At 46.9% G+C, this 21,870-nt stretch overlaps 1 protein-coding gene across 1 annotated transcript in view; it reads right to left on the minus strand.

Annotated features, from left to right (window-relative positions):
- Nucleotides 1–21,870, minus strand: part of MMS22L (MMS22 like, DNA repair protein) — a 45,800-nt gene that overhangs the window by 14,665 nt on the left and 9,265 nt on the right. The window contains 7 exon segments of the mRNA XM_064170115.1: nucleotides 798–824; nucleotides 11,056–11,064; nucleotides 12,499–13,020; nucleotides 15,024–15,247; nucleotides 15,605–15,724; nucleotides 18,740–18,802; nucleotides 21,264–21,443. Of these exon segments, the coding sequence (XP_064026185.1) occupies nucleotides 798–824; nucleotides 11,056–11,064; nucleotides 12,499–13,020; nucleotides 15,024–15,247; nucleotides 15,605–15,724; nucleotides 18,740–18,802; nucleotides 21,264–21,443 (1,145 nt within the window).

Raw genomic sequence — 21,870 nt, forward strand, 5'->3', positions numbered from 1 at the left:
GACCTCCTACCAGCACTGCCAGGGACATAGGGTACCAGCCTCAGGGGCAGCCAGTCTAGAAACACAGACACTGGTTCCTCCATGGACTCGGAGTTCCCAGGCCAGACAAAGCATCCACAGAACAGGGGTACCCAGCACAGCCAAGGCTAAGTTCTGAAGTCTTTCCACAGGACCTGAACAATCTTTTGATGCCAAAACAAACACAGAATCACAAACTACCACCTGCAGAAACACCCTTGGCTAAATCTAGGGAGACTAGGTAGAGATATAGGAGTGTTTCTAATGTGATAAATGGCTCTGATGCTTAGAATTTCAACTAACAGCAGCAGGTCCTTCCAGAAGAACTCCAGCAAAGTGAAATCAAAGCATCCTCACTCACAAGCGACAGTGATCAGTGCAACCTGAGTAACTGAAAAGAGTGGGGCACAAGCAGATCTCAGACCTCCCCAGCTGCTCTCTCAGCCAGATTGCTTTCCTTTCACCACAAGTTCCCTAGGTGCCTGCACAAAAGCCTTGAGCTGAGTGTTTAACCCACAGTCTGTCTGCTGGGGCTCAGAAATCTGACCAGGACTAGCCCAGGCCAAAAAGCAGCAGGCTGCAGGGGCTGCAGAGGCTGCCACCTTCACATCCACACTCAGGACCACACATTCTTCTATGTGCCAAGCAACGAGTCGCCGTTACAATCCAGACAAGCCTGGACAGGCTCCAGAGGAGACTCCACAGCCTCTCTGGGCAGCCTGTGCCAGGGCTCTGGGACCCTTAGAGTCAAGGAGCTGCCCCTTGTGTTGAGCTAGAACCTCCTGTGCTGCAGCTTCCATCCATTGCTCCTTGTCCTATCTCAGGGAGCAGTGAGCAGAGCCTGTCCCCTGCCCTCAGATAGTTATAGACATTTATTAATTCCCCTCTCAGTCTTCTCTTCTCCAGACTAAGCAGCCCCAGGTCCCTCAGCCTCTCCTCACCAGGCAGTGCTCCAGTCCCCTCATCATCCTCATAGCCCTCCATTGGACCCTCTCCAGCAGATCCTGTCCCTCTTAAACTGGGGAGCCCAAAACTGAAGGCAGTACTCAAGACGAGTACGAGCCAGCTCAGTGTGCCTTCGAGTCACCCACTTACACTTGGAGTTGTGTTTTGGTTCGGTTTTCTGTTGTGAGTTTTGTTTGGCTTTACTTGTTTCAGGTTTTTGGTTGGCTGGGTTGGGATTTTGAGAAAAGTGATGGCATTTTTCTGATGTTTTTGCAGAAAAACCACTACTGTGAAAGATCAGCAGAAGCCTTGAGACAGCCACCAGCTCCTCCTGCTCTGCCTGCACTCAGCATGTGCCCTGCCATGGAGAGAGGACACTGATACTAATGCCAGAAAGAACTGCTTAAGTTTTCCGTGCAGCTGCTGAAAGAATGCAGAGGCCTCAAAAGACACAGAGTAAAATGTTTCAGTGTTTTTCCTGTCTTGCTCCTCTAAACTTCTAAGTAGAGAATCCCTGGAGCGCAGAGCCAGAGGAAGGTTCCCATCCCTTCCAGGGTTAAAGGATGCTTTTGTAAGCTGTGGAGGTCAGATTAACCTTTTGCTCACAGTAGGGCTGGCTATTGGTTTTATTTTTTACTGTCTTTAACACAGGTATAAAATCAATACGAAGCGAGACAAAGGGCTCTGGAGGCCCTGGCTGCACCGGCTCGGGGTTTGGCTGAGGCACAATCCTACAGCACGCTGAGGCTGGGGGGATTAGCCTGCTTGTGTTGAGTAAACCCATGATACTCAATAAACAGTTTCTGTTGTAAACCCCTTAGGACGTGCAAAGCCACACGAGTTGGCATTAGACCAGATAAGCTGCCGAACCAGCTGTAATCTCATTTAGACCTGAGCTGATCCTCCTGTCCTTTCATTCCACAGGATCAAAGCAAACCACTGAGGAGGCAGCTGTGCTACAGCAGCAGCACTTGCTAGATGCGGCAAACAGCTCAGAAATGCCTCTCCTTGAAGCCAGCCTGCTCATAATCTACCCAGAGCCTGCTCAATCGATGGGGGTCTGCATTCATCAGCCTGATTAGCACAGCACAGCTGTTTGCTCCACGGTGTGGGGGAGCTGCTACAGGCCAGCTCTGCAGCCCAGCTCTTGCCGCTGACTGTTCCTTTCTGGCAAGCAGCCTTTGTGTTTTGGCTGTGCCACACCAGGATGATTTTGGTCAGGCTTGCACAGACCAGCAATAAAACCAGTTCACCAGTACTCGAGTGGGAGGCCCTGGCACAGCAAATTCTCCCAGGAATAATTACTGGCTACCAGCTCGCATGCCTGCACACATCAGTCATAATGAGCAACGTTTTCTGAGCTCAGTGACAGCCAATGGCAGCAGGGAAAGCAGAGAGTAGATCAGTGCAGCAGCATAAATGCAGCCTAGAGCCACTGATGTGAAAGCAGTCATTCAAAAAGAAAAGATTTCCATTCCCCTTTTACTGTCTTCTCCAGAATTAGCAAGAGCTATTTTCACTGTTAGGGAAACAGATAGCACAACTGTGGAGAGCAACAGGTCTTGAACACTGAGCAAAAAGGAATCCACAACACTGGATCAAATAAGAGTTGATGGTGCAGGGTACAATTTTTTGTCCAGCATTTGGAGCTTTCATGTGTAATTACAGCTAAAAAGTATTAGTGTAACCTTAAGAGCTTTAGAAGAACAGAGAGTGTAACAGATGCGTGAGCCACGCCATTTCCCAGCACTGAGCCCTGCTTCACAGGTGAAGCAAAGTTAGACCTGTAACTGCGACTGGAATAGGAAAAGGCAATGACAATTAAAAAGTACTTCCCAGTTTTGCCGATAGTATTGACTGTTTAAAACCTAAGTCTTCTGGTGCAGCTGCACTGGCAAAGAGAGAACAAAACACAGACACGTACGAGTGATTCCCAGATCGCCTTGGAGAGTGCAGTGTCCAGAGAACTAGGTTAGGCCAGAGAAACAGGAGAGGCCAGGTCCCCCTTACAACTACGGTGGACATAGCAGTGTCTGACTGCCGCCTTTGCAGCCAGGGTGACTTTACAGCACAGCCATGCACACAGGCTGAAAGGGGAGGATCCCTCAGAGAGCTGCTCTGGGTACCCACAGCAGAGAGACAGGCACCTCCTGCCCTACACTGCACACATCTTCTGGCCCTATTAGGCTGCTGTCTCTTTAATATTGACATGAGGAGGTGTCTCCTTGCTACAGTAGGAGCACAAACCAAACCTGTCCCTGTAGTAAAAAGCTCCAGTTAAGTGTAACAAAATCAGATGCAAATGATTTTTAACACATTACAGAGATGTTTAGTATGAAACTAAGCACCAAAGCACAGCTGTGCCACAGCATGTCACAGGCAGCTGGCAGGGATGAACAAAAGGTATTTGCACCTATCCTCTACAGATGTGCAACAACCCCACCACACATCTCTTCCTCAATCACTTAGAAACCATCTGATGAGTTACTTAATGATTCCCCTCTCTCCACTTCATTCTTCAGACATAAAGGGGTCCCATTTACCATAATCACTTAATAACAGCAAAGTGATGGGTATCAGAACCCTAATTCTTCTAATATTTGCAAAATCCAGCTCTTTGTAATAATAATAACACCATGATAGCAAACTGTAAAACTGTGTAATTATACTTTAATTGTATTGTGAGGCATGCATTAATCACAAAGTTTAAGTACCAAGGATGGAATTATAATAATTCTGTAAAACAAATTTAAGCCAGTTAAGTAGGTCAGAACCACTAGCATGCAACAGGAGACCTCTGGGAATTTATCAGTTAATGGCTATTTATGTGCAAATGAGTGCCCTCCAACCCTCCCAAATCCTCTGTAGCTGAAGGGTATTTCTGTTAACCAGGAGCATGCTTAACTGCCGCGGCATAAATTAAATCATTTATTGGAATGATTTTAATTCTTCTCTCCCCACACCCACTCCTACTGCTCCCTCCACTCTCACTGGAGCACAATTTACAGTATTAATTTACATGGAGATGGGGTTGCTGAGGAGTTTGCAAAAATGACTGAAGGGTGGGGAGAAGGATGGGCGGGAGAGAAAAGCAGAAAGCAGGAGCAGAACTTTGAGTAAGAGGCAGCAGCACTGCCACGCTGGATGCTCGCAGCTTCCAGAGTCAGGCTGTTAGGAGCTCCAGAGGTTCACCAGCACAGGAGTGCAGTGCAAACCCTTTCAGGACGAACTCTAAGGAAAGGAAACTCTGCTTTGTGTCCTCACGTTCTAAACTTGGAGAAGACAATAAAGCTGGGGGGGGAGGCACTCCATCAGCTGTGTTTTCTGTCACAACCCTCGGTATTCACGTAGGAAAGATCTGCTTTCCAGAAAGAAAACAGCAAGAATGTCTTGTCTGGAAAGTCCTTCAACTTTTGAGTTTGACTTGGAAAAAATAGGAATTTTGGATGTCTTAGGGAAACAGCTCTACAAACTGTTGAGAATCAGGAGGTACTGACTGCTCAGTGCTCTACGAAGGGGGTGATTTACAGACACCATCAGTGATGTCTCAGCGCTTCTAACTGGAGGAGTAATTCAGTACAGCAAACTAATGCAAGCAGAACATCAAGCTTCACTTTTCAGCTTGTACTTCCCTGTGTTTGGGGTTTCTCCTCTCTCAGCACATGCACACACTTTCTTGCAAAGTCTGAGGTACTGGAATAATAGAACAGCAGAAGTTTGATTATCCTAACATCAATTAACCACAGCTCCCTGTTACCCTAAACAGGGTCACGTCTCTCCAATGTCTAATAATTACACTGTAAAGTCCCTTGATTGCCTGAATGTATTCAGTCTCTGTGGCATCTGGATAATCATGGCTGTGCTGCAGTTAATTAGTCTTTAAGAGATGATCATGGTGCTTTACCTCCTGATGTCATCTTTGCACCTAACACACAACTCGACAGAATTGTAACACACTGAACGAGTAAACGCAGTACTGCCTGCCACATCAAGAGCCACTGCAGAAGATCCTTTGTTATTAGAGGTATTCCAGAGGAATTCCCAGGGTGCAAATCTCCAGCAGCTTTGCAACACTCCAGGGAAGTGTCTGGAGCCCTTACTGCAGTACTGCCGAATGGCTAACCAGCGGACCCCTGTCCACAAACACAAAGGATGCCAACCCAAGACAGTTGCTTTTGCTCGCATCGTTTACTTTTTGCAAGGCAGACAAGGCTGTAGTAGCAGCAAAAGCCAATCCCTTGGTCCTAGCAGGCACTCCTGCACTTGCTGCCCCCTCCTCACCCGAGCCCTGTGTGTGGTGGCAGCCCTGGCTCCCGCACCATGCACAGAACCAGCAAGGCCCTGCGAGCACACCCTGAACCAGAGGCTTCATGGCACTCTTTGATACCAGCCAGGAATGAATAAATGAACAGAAACAGCTGTCAAAAATTCTCACTCGTGTGTTGCAGGAAGAGCTGGCACAGCTGCACATGCCCTGGGTTGCCTCTCCACTTCCTGCAGCTCTGACCATGTCCGTACCTTCCAGCCATGGGCAGGGGCTCGGCACTGCCCTGGGGCCTTAATTAACCCCATTTAGAGACAAACAGGACCTTCTGGTCGTGCAAAAGAGAAAAGACTGAGCACTTAGAGCACCAGAGAACTAAACAAGCCACAAACTGCTTTGATGTTTCTCTAACTGCTCCTCCCAGTAACAACAGCCAGGCCAGGACCCCAGGAGGTCAGGAGTTCATGTTCTAAACCTGCTCTTTCCCTCCTGCCTTCAGGAAGAGGCAAGTCAGCTGCTGTTCCAGGCTGGTTTCACATGGGGCTCAGTCTTCACTGTCGCTGCTTTAGCACCCCTGGAAAGAACGTTGGGAGCACTGGCAGTTAATGACACTTGGGCTGGCTCCAAGCCCAACAAAACGTGACAACACACCTACATGCCCCCTATCAATTAGCTTTCTTTGGAAAACATCTAAAAAGACATTTTCCAAGGAGTTTCCTAGGCAGATTCCAAGACCCGAAGACATCATGACTGAAAACACAGCTCCCACCGCAGCAGAGCCCCTGTAACTGTGCACACCCCCACCCCAGAAATGCCAAGAGCTAGCAGAGCACAGCAGCCCTGAACAGCTTCAGCATCCTCCTCCTAACAGAAAGGGGAAATGAAAAAATGTGGCCTCTCCAAAGCAAACCAAGTGACAGAGATCCAAAGCTAAATGGATGGCAGCTGCTAGTTGCAGGTACTGTTTCGTTCTGGTTTCACCGAGGTGCTGCTCTGCAAGAGAAAGCCCAGAATGCTGCCGGGCTGACTGATCAGTCACCACCACACCCAGCACAGAAACCTCAGCGGAGAGCTGGGCAGCATCTCCAGAGGCATTTAGGGAACTCATCTCGGCAGCCTGGCAAGCTTACAAAGACTTCCCTCTGGCAAACATTTGTCTCAAGCATTGTCTCCAAAGAATCAAACCCGACTCCACAACTCTCTCCTGCAGCCTGCCAGTGCTGACGTCTGCAGCCTACTATGAACCACCCCAAACAAAGGCAATTCCTTCTTCCCCCTCACACAACTGCTGTCGTCTCCGCAGGGTCCTTCTGCACACTGGGTAACTTCCAGCATGTCTCTCCTCAGCCTTGCCAGCTTAAAATCACTTCCATCACACTTGTATACATGTCCTGCTCCCATCACGCCCTTCTGGGACTCCAGTATCAGTTTATTCATAAATACTGTACTCAGCCCCCACTCCCTTTTAAGACACAGGAGAATCCCTTGGAATTGCCAGTCACAAACCATTGGGGTTTCTTCCCTAGCCAGTGATCTGAAGTGGATACCATAAACCACCAATAACCCACAGACCACAAAAGAACCTCTGAAGCCTCACAATAATGATGCTCTTTATGGAAATCTCTTTCCCTGAGACTCACATCACTTTACACGTGGTGTAAAATGCTCCTGTAAAGTTGCTCTTTTCTTTTCTCTTCCTCTGTTGCTGCGCTGTTCAGAAACAAGTAAACTGGAAGTTGTTTCATGTCCCAGAAGAAATTTCATCATGAGCAAGACTATCCCAGGGGAAGAAGAATCAAACAGCTGATACCCAGCACACACAGAATGTGTTTGGATTGAGCCCTTCTCTCCATTTAGTCGCTGGCTTCAGGAGAACACCAAATTGCTCCTGCTGATGAGGCAGGCCCATGAGTGAGCAGTAAGAGAAGCAACAGCATCAGGTTCCAGCTGTCAGTGACAGTACCTGCACCAAGGAGGGGCAGATGAAGAGCATCTGTGTATCAGCAATGTGTTTCCAAAGCACCAGTGGTGGAGGCAGGAGGAACAAATCTCAAAAGCTTGTTCCACTGAACTGGATCTTTCAGAAGTGCACAAACCACAGAAATGTGTGCTGTGGCCAGCACTCCACTAAGACAAGATCTCCATGTGCTCTGTTAGCCCGAGTCCCTTCAGATGTGTGTCTCCTCAGCTTGCTCTAAAACCCAGACACAAGTGAAGTCTCCTCTCCCGAGGTCACCTCCTTTCACACGGGCTGGCTCTGGAGGAGCGGACACAGGGAACTCTTTTGTGTGAAGACTGACACGCGTGGCTTGCCTACCCATCCCGAGGGTGGCAGTGGCTGGCTCCTGTTTTGTCAGCCAGGGCTGCAGTCCACTCCCGAAAGAAGAGGGCAGAAGCATGCGGGAAGGAACACGCAGAGGGGGCACTGTGGTGTGCTGGTGCCCATCACCCCAGCCAGCTCTCCAGGCTCCATAGCCCAGCAGCAGGAGGCAGCATTGGCTCTGGCAGCAGCAGCTCGGCAGCAGAGTTGGGAGCAAGCTTCCCTCTTCTGTCATTACACAAGCACGATGACACTGTTCTCTAATCCAGCCAAAGCTGATAAGCACCATCAACCTGTCACTTCCTACATTTCAAATGCTAAGGCTGCAGCATCAAAGAGTTTTTACATTTCGATTTCTTTGGCTGGCAGCGGTCGGCAGCCTCTCATTCTCCCACGGTGCTCTAATGCAGCATTTGCACACCGGGGTTACTCCCAGCCTGAATAGCAGGTCAGCCCCTGCTCACTGAGCTCATCTGCAGCCCCTGTGCTAGGCAATTTAGATCCAATCAGCCCTTATTTAGCTCAAGAGTAATGAGCAGCATAGTGACACAGACTTAAGCCTGACCCTCAGGACACTGCTCATCAAGCAGTAAAACTGTGACAAAATCATTCATCTTCCACCCGCTGGCAAGAAATAATACTGGCACTCACTGTATTACTTTTGCAAGATATAGGGGAAAAAAAGTCCTGAATTTTCATGATGTGAGACATTAATTTGCAGAAAGCTGAATTCCCTTAAACCCCCCTGTTGCTATGAGCTCACCAGGGGGAAATAGGCCTTAGGAGACTGAAATGGAATAAAGAAAATTGCTTCAGCTTTCTGTTCATTTTAAATAAGCCTTAAATCTGACAAGAGATATCCTAAAGAGAGAAGAAATGTAGATCTTGTAAGGTAAGGAAGAAACAATCAAAATTAAGAGATTAGAAGGATACTTGCACACAATGGCCTCACTGGTGAAAGCATTCCTTTGTCTAACACCCGCAGCCACCACAGCCCCACGGAGAGCTGTCCTCACACCTTGGGTGGAGAATCAGAGGAGGAAAACCGAGAGGAGAGCTAATCTGGGGAGAGTTTGCAAAGTGAGACACTTCCACCAGAAAACACATCTGTGCTCCGTGTCCTTTGGGGTGCACACACTCCTCCCAACAACCGCTTGGCCCCAAGCAGCAGCTCCTCAGTGCCCCTGGACATGGCTTTACTCTCTTTGCTTGCTGGATTCAGTCTTTCACAACAGAGCATCCTGACTGCTGGCAGACAGGCAGCAGAGAGCCCAAGTGGATTCATTTTGGGCAGACACTAGGGATAGAACTGAAAACTGCTTCAGCTTCTGGGGGACAGAGCTGTTATCTTCTGCGCCTGAGGCTCTCTGGCCTTGAGTGAGTGGCTCCCAAGACTGGCTTTGGGCATCAACAACCAGAAGGTCCTTTGACAGCTTTTGCTCTCTCGTTTGTTCTTAACGTGGTTCTAGAACGGAAGAGAATTTTTCAGCTGTAGGGGACCTCAGTGACTGTCTAGTCCAGCTGCCTGCCCACTTCAGGGCTGAACAAGTTAAAGCATCTTATTCAGGGCATTGTCCAACTGCCTCTTCACAGGCTTGAGGCAGCCCCCACCCCTTCTGGAAGCCTGTTCCACAGCCTGCCCATTCTCCTGGTGTTTGCTTCTCCAAGCACAAGATCTGTGTTGTGAAGCTGAGGACAGAAGATGAGACCCACACTCTTCTGGATACAGTTTTCAGAAGTTCATCATCAGAGAACACATTTTACATTTTCAGAAGTTCATCATCAGAGAACACATTTTACAAAGACTATCACTAAAGCCCCAGGAAAGGAAGAAGAGAAGGGGAGACCTTTCTATTTGTGGTGACAGAGAGGGGAGAGAGGCTTCTGCTGGCCTCAGGCTTCCCACGGGCTATTTTGATGGCAAGTCCAACGCAACCAAAATGACAAGTGGCTCCCATTTCCATAGCAAAGGTAAGCTGGAGCCTCCAGTCCTGTTGTGCTCTCCTGCACAAGCTCAAGGCTGCACACACCAGCAAGCAGCAATGGCAGAGCTTGCTGCTGCTGGGCGCTCAGCAGCTCACTGAGCCCATGTGCATTCTCACAGGGAGCTCTGCCAAGTCCATTCAACCCATGGGTTCCATTAACCCAGGGTTTCTGTTTTCTGTCTGTGTCACAGGGCACTCGCATAGTGGTGGCACTAGAGACTGCAACAGCTGACAGCACACACGGGCAAGCATTCTGCGTTCACCTTCCAGTAAAGGAAAAACCAAAACCAGGACTCCAAGCACTGCTTAAAACCAGACCCAAAACCTAAACATTTGTCTGTGTGAGCTGGAAGCTGAACGCTCCCAGCAAACACTGGGAGGAAGCACTTTGCATTGCCATTCTTTGGGAGTTTCTTGCTTGCTTCCTGTTTGTTTTTCATAGGTTTTTAAGATGACAACTAAATATAATCTTACACTTCATACTGAGTCTCACTATGGAGATCAAATACTTGGAAATGCCAGCAAATAGCATCTTGTTTCCAGTTACTGACTCGTTGCATATCAAAATCTAGTAAAAATGAGTTCTTCTGCCAAGCCAAAGTTCTATTTAAATATATAGACACCAAAATAATCAGCCTGATACATGTTAAAAATGATTACTCAAAATGGTGTAAGTATAGGTACATAAAGTGACCAAAAATTACTGGTACTTCTCTAGCAGACAATGCCAGAAAAGCCTGGAAAAGGTTAAAGCACTGTTGTGTGAAAATGGTGAAGATGTGTGCTCTCACTTCAGGTGCCTTTTAAGAAAAAAGAAGAGCATGGAACATTTTCAAACCCCTGCATACCAGGCTTTAGCCCAGAGCGAGTTTTCACTGCTCTGTTACAAACACTTGAAAAGAAAGGTTTGTAATGGAAATGCTGACAGCCCCTTAACCACAGCAGCATGAAGAGCTGTAATTAAAGAGCAGCTTTTGGCTACACCTCACTGTGTAAAGGGAAGAGTGTCATTTTTACAGTGTCCTCAAACAAGAGCACCTGGAAACCTGGAATGGGATTCAGTGATTCAGCAAGGTACCTTAAAGGTGGCTGCTGGAGCTGTTTGACAAAGCAAGCACTGAAACTGAGGCACATGGTTAAGGTACCCAGTCAGTGTTTTTCTACCAGTGCCTAATCAGCACTGAAGAATGCTCCTGTAGGCCATCAGCTGGGGTGAGCAGAGAGCGGCAGACGAATTGTTATTTCCTAGCAGGCAGGATGGAGCTGCTTCTCTTTCATTGGGGCTTCCACTTCCTTCCCACTTGTAAATTCCCTGTCTTACAGTTAGGAAATTATGGGAGTGCAATGTACAGAAAAATCACATTTCTGAAAGGGCTACCTTCAGTATGCCTGGATTTAAAACAGGAGAGAGAGAGGTATGAAACCACTGCATCCTTGTCCGAGGAAGGCTGCAGACAGATCAGGCCCGATTAGTCTGGTTAAGCTGATGACAGCAGTCAAACCTCTGCTTGGCACAAAATCACCCCAACCTCCTGAAGGAAAAAAGTGGCTTTACTGCTGTTCTACTCTGCACAGCAGAGCGCTCCTGTCAGGGAGTCTGCCAAGGAGGGAGACAGTAATACCTCCTGGCCCACACTACCTGAAGAGCAAAGCGGTTTACAGGTGCCAAGGAGGAGAGCTGCTGTGTCCTTGGGTAATAGTGACTGAACTGGCAAGTACAGAAGCTGAAAGGAAGAACTGTCAAAACCCAGGCTCTAGTAAGCTCTCTCACACCAGTGAGTGTGTTTGTAACTTAGGTAACCCAGCAGAGCTGCTGTGTACAGAGCTCTGAGCACTGCTCTACGCCTTGTCTGCAGCACCCTGAACACTCTGCAGTGAATCTCGACACCTTGGCCTGTGTTACACCCCCAGGAGCCCACTTCTCCAAGGCTTCAAAATAATGCCAAGTTAGGAATCAGGCAACTTCATGACTGGCTTCAAATTCCTCCTTATTTCATCTTTAAAAACAACACAATGAATGCTGTGTATTAGCTAATAGAGAAAATGTCAAAGCAGTTTTGAAGTCTCCAATTTATTCCAGTAAATACACTCAGTTGAACTGAAATAATAAATAATAAATCAACTAAACTTAGTTTCATGCTTCATCTTTTTTCAAAAGACTGCCTGAAAAACAGTTGTCTTTGGATGTATAAGCTATTGACAGCTGCAGTCAAACTACTAGACAATAACAAAGAAGCTAGTTAAAGAGAGCTCTTGCATATGGGCCTCACCATTCCTATTATGCATCCGTCTGCAGCTCTCTCCTCCTATTTCAATCTTGCACATTTGAAGTGATGGCAGATCAATAGCTGCTTCTTAATATCTTATATAAAAAAAAGCAGTTTGGGCTTCAAACTGGAGGACTACTTCTGAAAGGCATCAGTAGACAAAAATATGCTTATTGAAGGGCACTGTGGATGTTGAAAACTGAACTAGTACATCAAAGCAAGGCTGCTTGAAGTGGTAAAATCTGATTTTCTTTACTATTGAACCCCCGACAAGTATTTAAATATCCACAACTGTGGCATTTGATGGCAACCTTGGCAAAGGGAAAAAAAAAACAGAAGGAAGAGTCTGGAAGATAGAATAGATTCACTGAATAAAACGAAACCCACACCGAAAAACAGAGCAACAAACCCCAAAACTTAGTGTAGTAAACAGTTCTGAAACTTGCCAGAGGAAAGGTGCCACTGCCTGAAAGAGTGGCCAGAGAGCCACTAAATCATAACAGAACATCGGGAAGGCCAAATTTGATGTCCTGGAATAGCAAGGAATCATTTCTAAGACTGAAGGCAGTGAGGCACTAGTGATTTTTGAAGTTTACCACATCATTCCCAGTCCTCCAGAGCTTTGCCTTTTCTTTAAGCAGGAAATGACTACAAACTGCAGTTTAACACAAGGGTGCCAGCCTGCACCCACGGCATCACTGCAGAACTTACCGGAGCCTGGCCAACACAACTTGAAGGAAGTTCAGCACCATGCTCAGCTCAGCTCCTCCACAGGCAGGCAGCAGCATGGTAAAGCCATCGTTCAGCAGCTTCTCCTCAGACAGGTTCAAGTGGCAGCTGGTCTCAAACACTTCTTGGACACCGTCAATGTAGGTTGAAAGTAGAGCCCAGAGATTCTGTTTCTGCACGTGGTCATTTTTGGTGACTAGAAACTCCTTTGCCTTCTCCTGGAAAGCACAGGCGAGTTTCTCAGCCAGGACACTGATGTCCATGTTCTTCTCAACGTAAATCAGAATGAAAGCAAAAAGCCCTCTCCATATGAGAGCTCTCCGAGACACAGTGATGGGGGCTGGGGGCAGGAAGTCCAGAAGATCCAGCACGCGGCTCACCACATCTTCTGTCTCTGCAACTACTGACAGCACAAGGAACAGGTTAAAGAAGTTCTGCAGCCCCACTTCCGTCAGCTCCTGCATTCTTCTGCGATGGAACTTGGAGTAAATTCTGTATCAAAAAACAAAACCGAGAGCAACAGTGAAGCTTCTTAGGGGCTGTGATGTCCTATCTGCCTGACAGACTCTGTTCTGCTGCTTTACCTTCTCAGTGCCCTCTCTAACACACTATTCCAGGCACATATTAGCAGCCTGCAGCTCTGAGTACAACCTAACCCTTCTCCTTTGTGCAGCTTTCAGCACGAAGCTGAGCAGACTCTGTTCTGTGATGGGTGACCTCCATGCCATGCCTGCAGATCACATCTAGCCCATGAGGGCTGCTGGAAAGGAAGCTGCCAAGTGGCATCTTTTTGCAGCAGTGAACAACTCCTGTACCCAAACTTCCTTCCTAGGAACTGCCTTTTTTCCATGTGGCACAGAGAAAATTTCCCCTTCTCAAAAGAAAAAAAAAAACAACAAAACAAAACAAGAATCAGAGAGTTTTACACAGGTCTTTTCTGTGCCCTTTGCTCAGACCTGGACTTTGATTTCAGTATCATCATTCCTACAACCGAGGAATGAAGCAGAAATGGCTGCCTTAACATTTCAGGTCGTATGTTTCAAATCTGGGCTATTTTCTTCACATTAAACTGAGAGCAGGCTCCACATGCACTAGCTAACACCCAGAAATGCTGTTTGCCTGTTCTGTCACCTGGAAGGAGAGTTGGAAATGGTGCTGAGGTTATCAAATCTAGCCACCAAAGCTCAGAGCAAATTCAATTAACATCATTTAGTAGTAAATCACTACTGACAGGCATTTACATTCTTTATGTGCCAATTAATGCTTGGTTAGCTGCTGAAAAACAGAGTTCATCCCAAAATCATAGCTGCAGGCTGATACGTTTTGCTACTTGTGTAATTGATTCATTCAAGGGAGAAACAGGGAATACTGGGTGAGCAGACCAACAGTGTGCTGTGTACTACTGTTCCCCTTCTTCAACTAGGGAAAGTGACAAGCTACAGCAGCAGAAAAATCCAAGTATCACTTCTCTGCAGTAACAACAGAGCAAGCCAATTAACATTACAGCAGCAGGACACGGATTCACCACCCAGCAACAGATCTGTTTCTGTGTTGCAGTAGTAAGTTTTAACCCCAGCGTTTACTGACTGTAACAGCTTCGGCCGGGTACAGGGGCACTGGGTACGCTTTCCCCTTCCCACAGCCAAGACATGCCTCCTGTCTTAGCAGAAACCTACCACAGAACTTTGGGCAGTCTGCACACACGTGGGCATTTTCAATAACAAGTATTAATTACTAGCACACAAAAAGTTTGTATTGCTATTTGATAAATGTTTGAATTAGTTCCTGACACTTCAATATTTTAAAAAATAAAACCAAAGCCCCAAACTTGAACTCATTCCAAGTCTTATATCCAATGAGAAAAGAGCACTTTTGATGAGGGGTACAATCCCACTGTTACAATAAAAGCCTTAAGGATTCAGTAAGTACACCACCACTCCAGGTTTGGATTTAGAGCACACATATCTGGTGGGGATTGTATCATGCCTGGCCATACCTCTTAAGCACTGTGCTCCAAATTTGAATGAAAAATTAGAATCCCAGGAAAAGTGTGATGGGAGAGATTTTGGAAGCCATGAGAAAACCTGGAGCTCAGTGCAACTGCAGGCCTAGCAAGAGCCAGGCTGTGCTCCTGGCCAGCACAGGGCTCACAGGCAGCTCAGACAATTTCTGTGCTTTAATTCCATTGCCAGCCTGGCAGCTGGGCTGTGCCGCTGCACTGCACAGGCTGCCCGTGCACCCAATGCCTGGCCTGGGGGATGATGCACACAGGCACAGGCTATGGATGTCAGCTCCTGGAGCCTGTCACAGCCTCAGCTGGCAGGAGAAACTTGAGAGACCAACTGCTTCCTGTGTGTGATGGCTCACCCTGTACCCCTCAGCCCTTCCCTATCAGCTCTGCATCCCCACTGTGCCGTGGCCTGAGGCTGAAGGGGTCAGGCAGCCTGGCTGATTAGACACCTCACAGCAGCAGAGGAGCCAGGTGGTGGCCATACCGTCCTTTGAGTTGCTTCCAAGGATGGACACCACTGTGCTCTGCTGCTCTCATCATCTGGGCCACAATGCTGAGGAAAATGAAGTAGCTGTTGCTGGACTTGTAGAGGGCAGAGATCTGCTGCTCACAGCAGCAGCTCTTCACTAGCTCCAGCATCGACAGCGAGGTTTTGCTGACAGTCACCAGATCCTTCAGGCCCAGCCAGGGAACAGTGAAGCAACTGTTCTGGAACGGCAAGTGAAGAGGGGGAAGGTAAGGACCAGTAAGTGCTAATGCTACAGAGGCAGCAAGGTGCAGTCTTCACATGCCTACCACAACTCACAACATCCAGTATGTGTAAAGGGTTTTTACAAGGCCTTCAAAGCAGCAGTCTTGATGAAAAATAAGAGCAAAAACACAGCAGAATTCAGTCACCTGTGACAGGATGTAACAGAGCATAACATGCACTTAAACATGACTTCTTAAACACAGCACATGTAGGCCTCTGCCATTGACTGGGCAGTTTTACAACAGAAGAGAGTCAAAATTAGCTGCTAAAAGCTGAGGACATGAAATTCCATGTCTCTGTAGCCATCTACTTACCAGGTTCTTGCTGTAGTAATCCCAGAGTATGGTGGCAACAGATAGGTTCAGGTCCCAGGAGCTGCACAAAGTCAGACAGCACTGCAGATGCATTCTCAAGTGTTCTTCTAACACAACAGCCTTGAAAAGGAGGTAAGGAGTTCAGTGTAGGAGGGGAGCAGCCTCTGGGCTACACACAAACCCAGTACTGGGAGCCTGTGTAAACACAGGGAAGCATTCAGGCTGCAATTATGGGATACCAAGAGTGGGGCTCATCTCCTTCAACCTCCAGTGTCTGCAAAACTAGACCACATTAGACCCAACTCAGCAGTGACTGCTTCAGTGAAACCAATTCAACAACAAACATACCCTGGTGAGCAGCTTCAGTCCCAACCATTTTGTATCTGTCCAACACAGCTTTGGAACAGTCTCCAAAAAAGATACAGTACTGAGGGCTTTATCTGCAGTTTCATTCATGGGAGTTCTCCAGCCTTCGAGTGCCCCAGGGATGAAGAGGTTCTCTCACTGCTCCTTTGCTGTTGGCAGCCAGCTTTTAAATCATGACAGAAGGGAGGCCACCAGATGCTGTCCCAATGACAGCACTACCCAAACACACGTTTTACCATGAGGCCTCCTTCTGCAGTCACAAAACTGGTTTCCTAGAACCACTGCAAGTACTTTGCATCTTTTAGAGCAGAAATAAACAAGAAACAGTGCAGGTGTAACAAACTTGAGGCAGAAAGGGAACAAGAGGCAGCATTTGCTTTCTGAAATGAGTGAAGGCTACTGAAGCAGGCTGCTGTTAGCTCTCTCAAACAAAAGAGCTTTTGATTCTCACTTACAACAAAAGTTTGTAAACACACATTCATTTTATACTGACAATCCACAAATTCAGTCAGTTTGATGTTGCAGAGTATATAAATGCAGCTATGTTAATATTCCTGGTACAACAGTGTTCATTTTAGAGTACAAATAGAATTGTAAACCTGCTCTGCTTTTGTCATTAGCCCAGCCAAAGAAATCCAAATTGCAAGAGAAGCAGGGAATACCTCACGTTTCCCCATAAATGGCCTTTTTTGTGATACAGATGGGAGATATTTCACATGAGCAACTGTCTTCAACTCTACCCATCAAAAATGACAAAAGCAGAGCAGCTTCTACCCAGAAGCTCCCCAGCCTGCCAGCTCTTTGAGGCTGGAAGGACCTATCCAGGGAAGCAGAACTCTGCACTCGCTCATGTAACCATTATTACTCCTCTCTTCATCCACAATTCGCAAACTCAGGGGTTTTGCTTCCCATCTCCCTTGGTCCCTTAACCTGAACAGCATCTTCACCTATTTTCCTTGCTCAGAAGCAGGCTGACTATAACCTTAAAATGAAGCACTGCAGCACCCCTCTGCCACCTTCCACTGGACAAGTTCCTCAGGAAGTCTTTATCATCCCCTGAATGAGTCATATCCTGGATGAAGGTAGCTCAGGCTCTCTTCTGGGGGATCACTAAACTCAGTTTTACACCAACTACCAAAATGCTGCAGCTTTAACACTGGTCAGGCACTTCTGAGTGCCAATGCTTTGCTGTCCTATGGATGTTCAAGTGAACTCCTGCTCTGCTGATCCATCACCAAAGGTGGCATTCTTCTCTCTATTTTCACAACGCTCTCTTACCCTCAGAATCTGTATCTACAGCAGTGCCTACTCAACAACCTTTTCACAACAAAACCACTGAAGCTCACATAAGGAAAAAAATAACAATTAGTGGTAGGAAAGAGATCAGTTTGTTACAAAAGTATGACCTGCATCTTCTCCAGGTGCTTTTGAGCACACAGAACTACAGAGCTTGCCCACCTGACTCACTAAATTGTCTACAGTCCAAAACTTAACTGAAGACTCTGAAAGCTGTGTTTTATGTATCCTCCAAACTAATCTTTACTCAAAATAAGAATCTTTTACGAGAAAAGAGGAATACATGGAAGAAAAACTTAACTACAAAGTGTCCTCTTCCTGCTTCCCAGGTTGCCAAAGATGCAACACAGAAAGGTGCCTCGTGAGTCCCTGGCAATTTTAGTGCCTCCTATCTGAATCTCTCCAGTCTCTCAGTGGCAACCACCCGGGAAGTGGCATCAGCACTGCTGGGTTAGTGCATAGGTGCAGGCAGTGCAGTCAGTGACACACTGTGAAACCTTTGCAAAAGGTGAACTTCTTATCTGTCACAGCACATAAACAAATGTTAGAGCCTGCTAGTACCCTCTGTATTGTTGCAATGAGAAAGTCTGTTCCTGCAGACCCTTAGCACAAGTTCTGTTCTGCAGCTTCAACCTCAGCTGCTGCAGGAGCATGGCAGTGACAAGGGAACAAAACCAGATTCCTCTTTCCACAACAGAAATGTGCAGGTTTCTCACGTTCTCCGAGATCAAATGAAAACCCAAACATGTTTATTCTCCTCTTAAGCACAGACAAGCTGAAGAAGTGATCTTTAGGGGTGCTGTTGACCCAGCATTTGCCACTTTCACAGAGCCTCCAGAACACATGTGCCTGTCTGTTTAAAGCTGTGGTGAACAGCATATTTAAGGGCTTTTTAAAAGGAGGTCAATTCTGACCTCTGGGCCATAAAGCACTGCATTAACTGTTCTGCAGAAAGAGAAATGATAAGGTATGAAATGAGTACTCAGAAACTAGAACCTTATCGGTAAGAGTTTGATTCAAGCCTGTAAGACAAATTGCTCAGCAAGGCAAGTCACCTTCCCGCTGTGCCGAGGCTAGGGCTGCATTTTCAATGCCGCTGACTATCTCACTCATCCTGTCTCCTCAACCTGATATCCTCACAGTCAGGATCTGGTTTACATTTTCTAAGCATCCAGTTCTCGTTCTGAATATCTCGTCTGAGTAGCCACACAGCTACCCTTCCAGGGTAATTGCCTCTTCTCTTTATCTGACAATGTAGCATCAAGCACACCCCCTTTAAAGCGAGCGTAATGGCTAATAAGGAGGCTGCTGTGCCCTGTCCTAGCTTGGCTGTGGCAGATGTTCATTCACCTGGGACAAAACCACAGCAATTCCAAGAATACCCTCCTTAGCTGGACTGTGCTCCAGGCACTGCCCTTCCCTGAAAGCATCCCTGACACCCTCCTTGTATCATTTCTCACTTTACACACTCACCTGAGCATCAGTGGATTTTTTAAGGAGTTCTTCCACAAATTTCCAATTGGACTCCTTCTGTTTCTGAAAGGTAACAATATCAGCATGAAACAGCAACTGTATTCCCCACAGCAATCAGTGTGGAATAACAGGAAAATAAGCAGGCAAGGGATCTGCAGAAGTAGTTCGTTTCATGACAGCACATTGTAGTCAGCACTGCAACAGCTTGTTTTGGTTTATGAACACATCTGACAGCTGTCCCGAAAATTAGGCCTTTAAACAAAATATCTGAAAACAGAGAGCACACAATTTAACTGGTCTGAGTGACTGAGCTGCCATCCACACCTGCACTTTAAGTCAAGCAGCAGCAGAAGCAGTGTGCCTTGCCTCTTCTTTAACAGTCTGTAAAAAGGAGGATGCAAAGAGTAAGGAGGAAAAGGAACAGCCTCACCTTTTCAATGAAAAAAAAAATACTGCTATGTCGTTTTTCTCAAGCCAAGCACTGAGGAATGTTCTGGCCAAGGTGGTAAGGAGTTGGCCAGATATGAATGGCCTGTAAAGCCAGAAGAAGAAATATGGGGTAGGTGCAGTATGGGCACATAGATCATATTCTGTATCTTGGGAAGACAGATGATTACCTGTTTGAATCAGATGGACTATGTTAGGGAAGTAAAAAGTTGCAGGGCAAAGGATATTAAAAAGGAAGATGCTAAACCCACAAATTTGAGCTGAGACCCTCTGGGTTCGCAAGAAGAAACCTCATAAGGCCTCTCAGCTGGAAGCCCACATTTGCTTATCTTGCCATGGAGTTGTTTCAGATGATTCCACTCAAAGGCCAGACTCTTAGGCCCAGGTAACTCTGCCTGTATTTCTCTATCCCAAAGGATGCTGAAGTTGGCCCCTGCAATATTCAGGAGGTAGCAAATCTTCCCACCAGGTCCCATTTGTTTTTTAAATGTACACCTCCTGCTACTCAGAAGAGTGAAGTGGGACCTGGGGTGGGGGCTTATGGAAAGAGACAGGTCTTGTACATCCCTCAGCACAGGGGCTCTAAGAAACCTAGCCAAAAAGCTCTTGTAGTAAATAATGTTTTCATGCGTTCGAAACCTAAGTTCAGCATACATGAGTCACTGCACACCAAGTTGTCTTACAGCAGCTAAGGGAAAAGTAAAAAGAAGCAAGTCTGAAACCTAGTTAGAATTTTAAAAGCTTCCATAGTAACCTCAAGGCCATGCACACCACATAAAAAAACTGAAAATCCTCCACAGCTGACATGGGCTTGGAGGCAGTTCTTGCTTCTGAGCACATGAATAAGCATCAGGATGACACATCACCCTCCCACCTCTGAGCACCACTAATTAAAAGTAAGCATGTGTCATAGATAGTTAACCACTAAACACTCTAGTGCACTTCCACTCACTCCACGCATTTGTACCATGGGCTGCTCTCTCTTGCAGTGCTCAAAACATGTTAGAGGCTGTGATTTGGAGGTGGGGAGAACCTAAAGGAATGGTTACCCTCAATCATCCAGGAGAGCATGTCCCTGGGGTGGGTGAGAAGGCTCCTGTTACTGCTAGAGCTTTTGTAAGCACCCTGAGAAAGGCGAGGCACAGCTGGCAGTCTGAACATGAAGACCATAGAAATAAAGAGGAGTGTGCACAGGATGGTCCCATAATTCACAACTCAAGACTTGGAAATTCTTTACTTTCAGGTGAGCTCTAAGGAAAAAGTCTTATTCAATCTTGGGCAAGTCAATTCCTGTCACTGCATCTCAGATTCCTCCTTTAAAATAAGAGCAGCAGACATTCCACTCTACATCTGTTTGGCTTATTTAAATAATACAGTGCCTGGAGCAAAAAATAATCTCTCAGGAGGCTACATGCACAGCAAGGATCAGGAGAGGCAGGGAAAAATGTCAGTGATCAAAAGAAACAGCATCACTGCAGTTCAAATGGGGCACAAAGCATACCAATGCCAGGACAAAGGCTGCTGCACACTGGTTCCTGTGTCCAGCCTAGGAGGAACCTTTACTCTCCAAGCTCCTGTAATAAGCAGGGAGTGGAGCAATTCTCTCTTCCCAGCGTCCCTCTGAATACACCACGGGCTGCAGTCCTGCCCTAGCCAGCCTCCGGTGCAGCCCTCTGCTGTGGTCTGCAGACTCACACTGTATGTGTGCAAGTTGCTTCTGCCACAGTCCTGTCAGAAATGGCACTGAGCAGCCTGCCAGAGGATCCCAAAGGATCTGCAGAAGCATCAGCATCCTATACTCACCACGCTCTCCAGCCACTAGAAATGACTATAAGTTTTTCAACTCAGCATTTAAGCTCTGAGCTAGCCTAATTGCTCTCCTCCAGCCATTGTTTTTGACAGACCAGAGACTTTGCAAGGTCAAACCCTATTACAGTAACTGCTACTTTTATTAGACAGTCCCATTTTACTTAGGATTGAAAGTGTGACAGTTCCTGTATAACAACTCAAAGTGATCTGCCAGCAGATGTAAATACATGACAGCAACTTGGAGGCACCTGGAGAGAAGCAAACCCACCTTGCCATCGGGATTTCCACTGCGGTCAAACTGGTAGAGCGATGCCAGGTGAGTCACAATCCACCAGCTGAAGCTCAGTGGGTCCTTACACTGAAGTGCTTCACAAGCAGGCACCCTCTGAGAGCCATGCTGCCTTTCAAAGACATTCTCCAGAGTTTTGTTCACCAAGCACCAGAAGCCCTGCAGGAGAAGCAGAACTAACTTTAGCTGTGCTGAAGAACAAAGCCTGTGGCACCACTTCCCTCTCTAATGTTGCTCTCTAGATTTTTTTTTTTACAGAGGACAAGATGACAACCGAAGAGTGTTCAGGCTTCAGTGCCAGGCTGACCTACCCAAGAGGAATAGAGCAGGAGATGGTAGGGAATCAGTCTGAAGGGCAGCAAACTGATGCGCAGACTCTCTGGCTTGTTCCAAGTCTGTTCCAGCCTTTTGGCTCAGCCCCCTCCATACCACCAAGTGAGCTTTTGCAGTCTGTGCCTCTCTTCCCTGATCAGGCAGAAGCTTTCTGGGATTTCTTTGCACCTGTACTTCACCCCCCCCTTAGCTAAGCCCTGACTCTAACTTATGCTTCAAAGTGCAAACACATGGCACTCAAGTTTCACCTGTG

The sequence above is a fragment of the Pogoniulus pusillus genome, chromosome 33 (genome assembly GCF_015220805.1).
Source record: "Pogoniulus pusillus isolate bPogPus1 chromosome 33, bPogPus1.pri, whole genome shotgun sequence".
NCBI lineage: Eukaryota > Metazoa > Chordata > Aves > Piciformes > Lybiidae > Pogoniulus > Pogoniulus pusillus.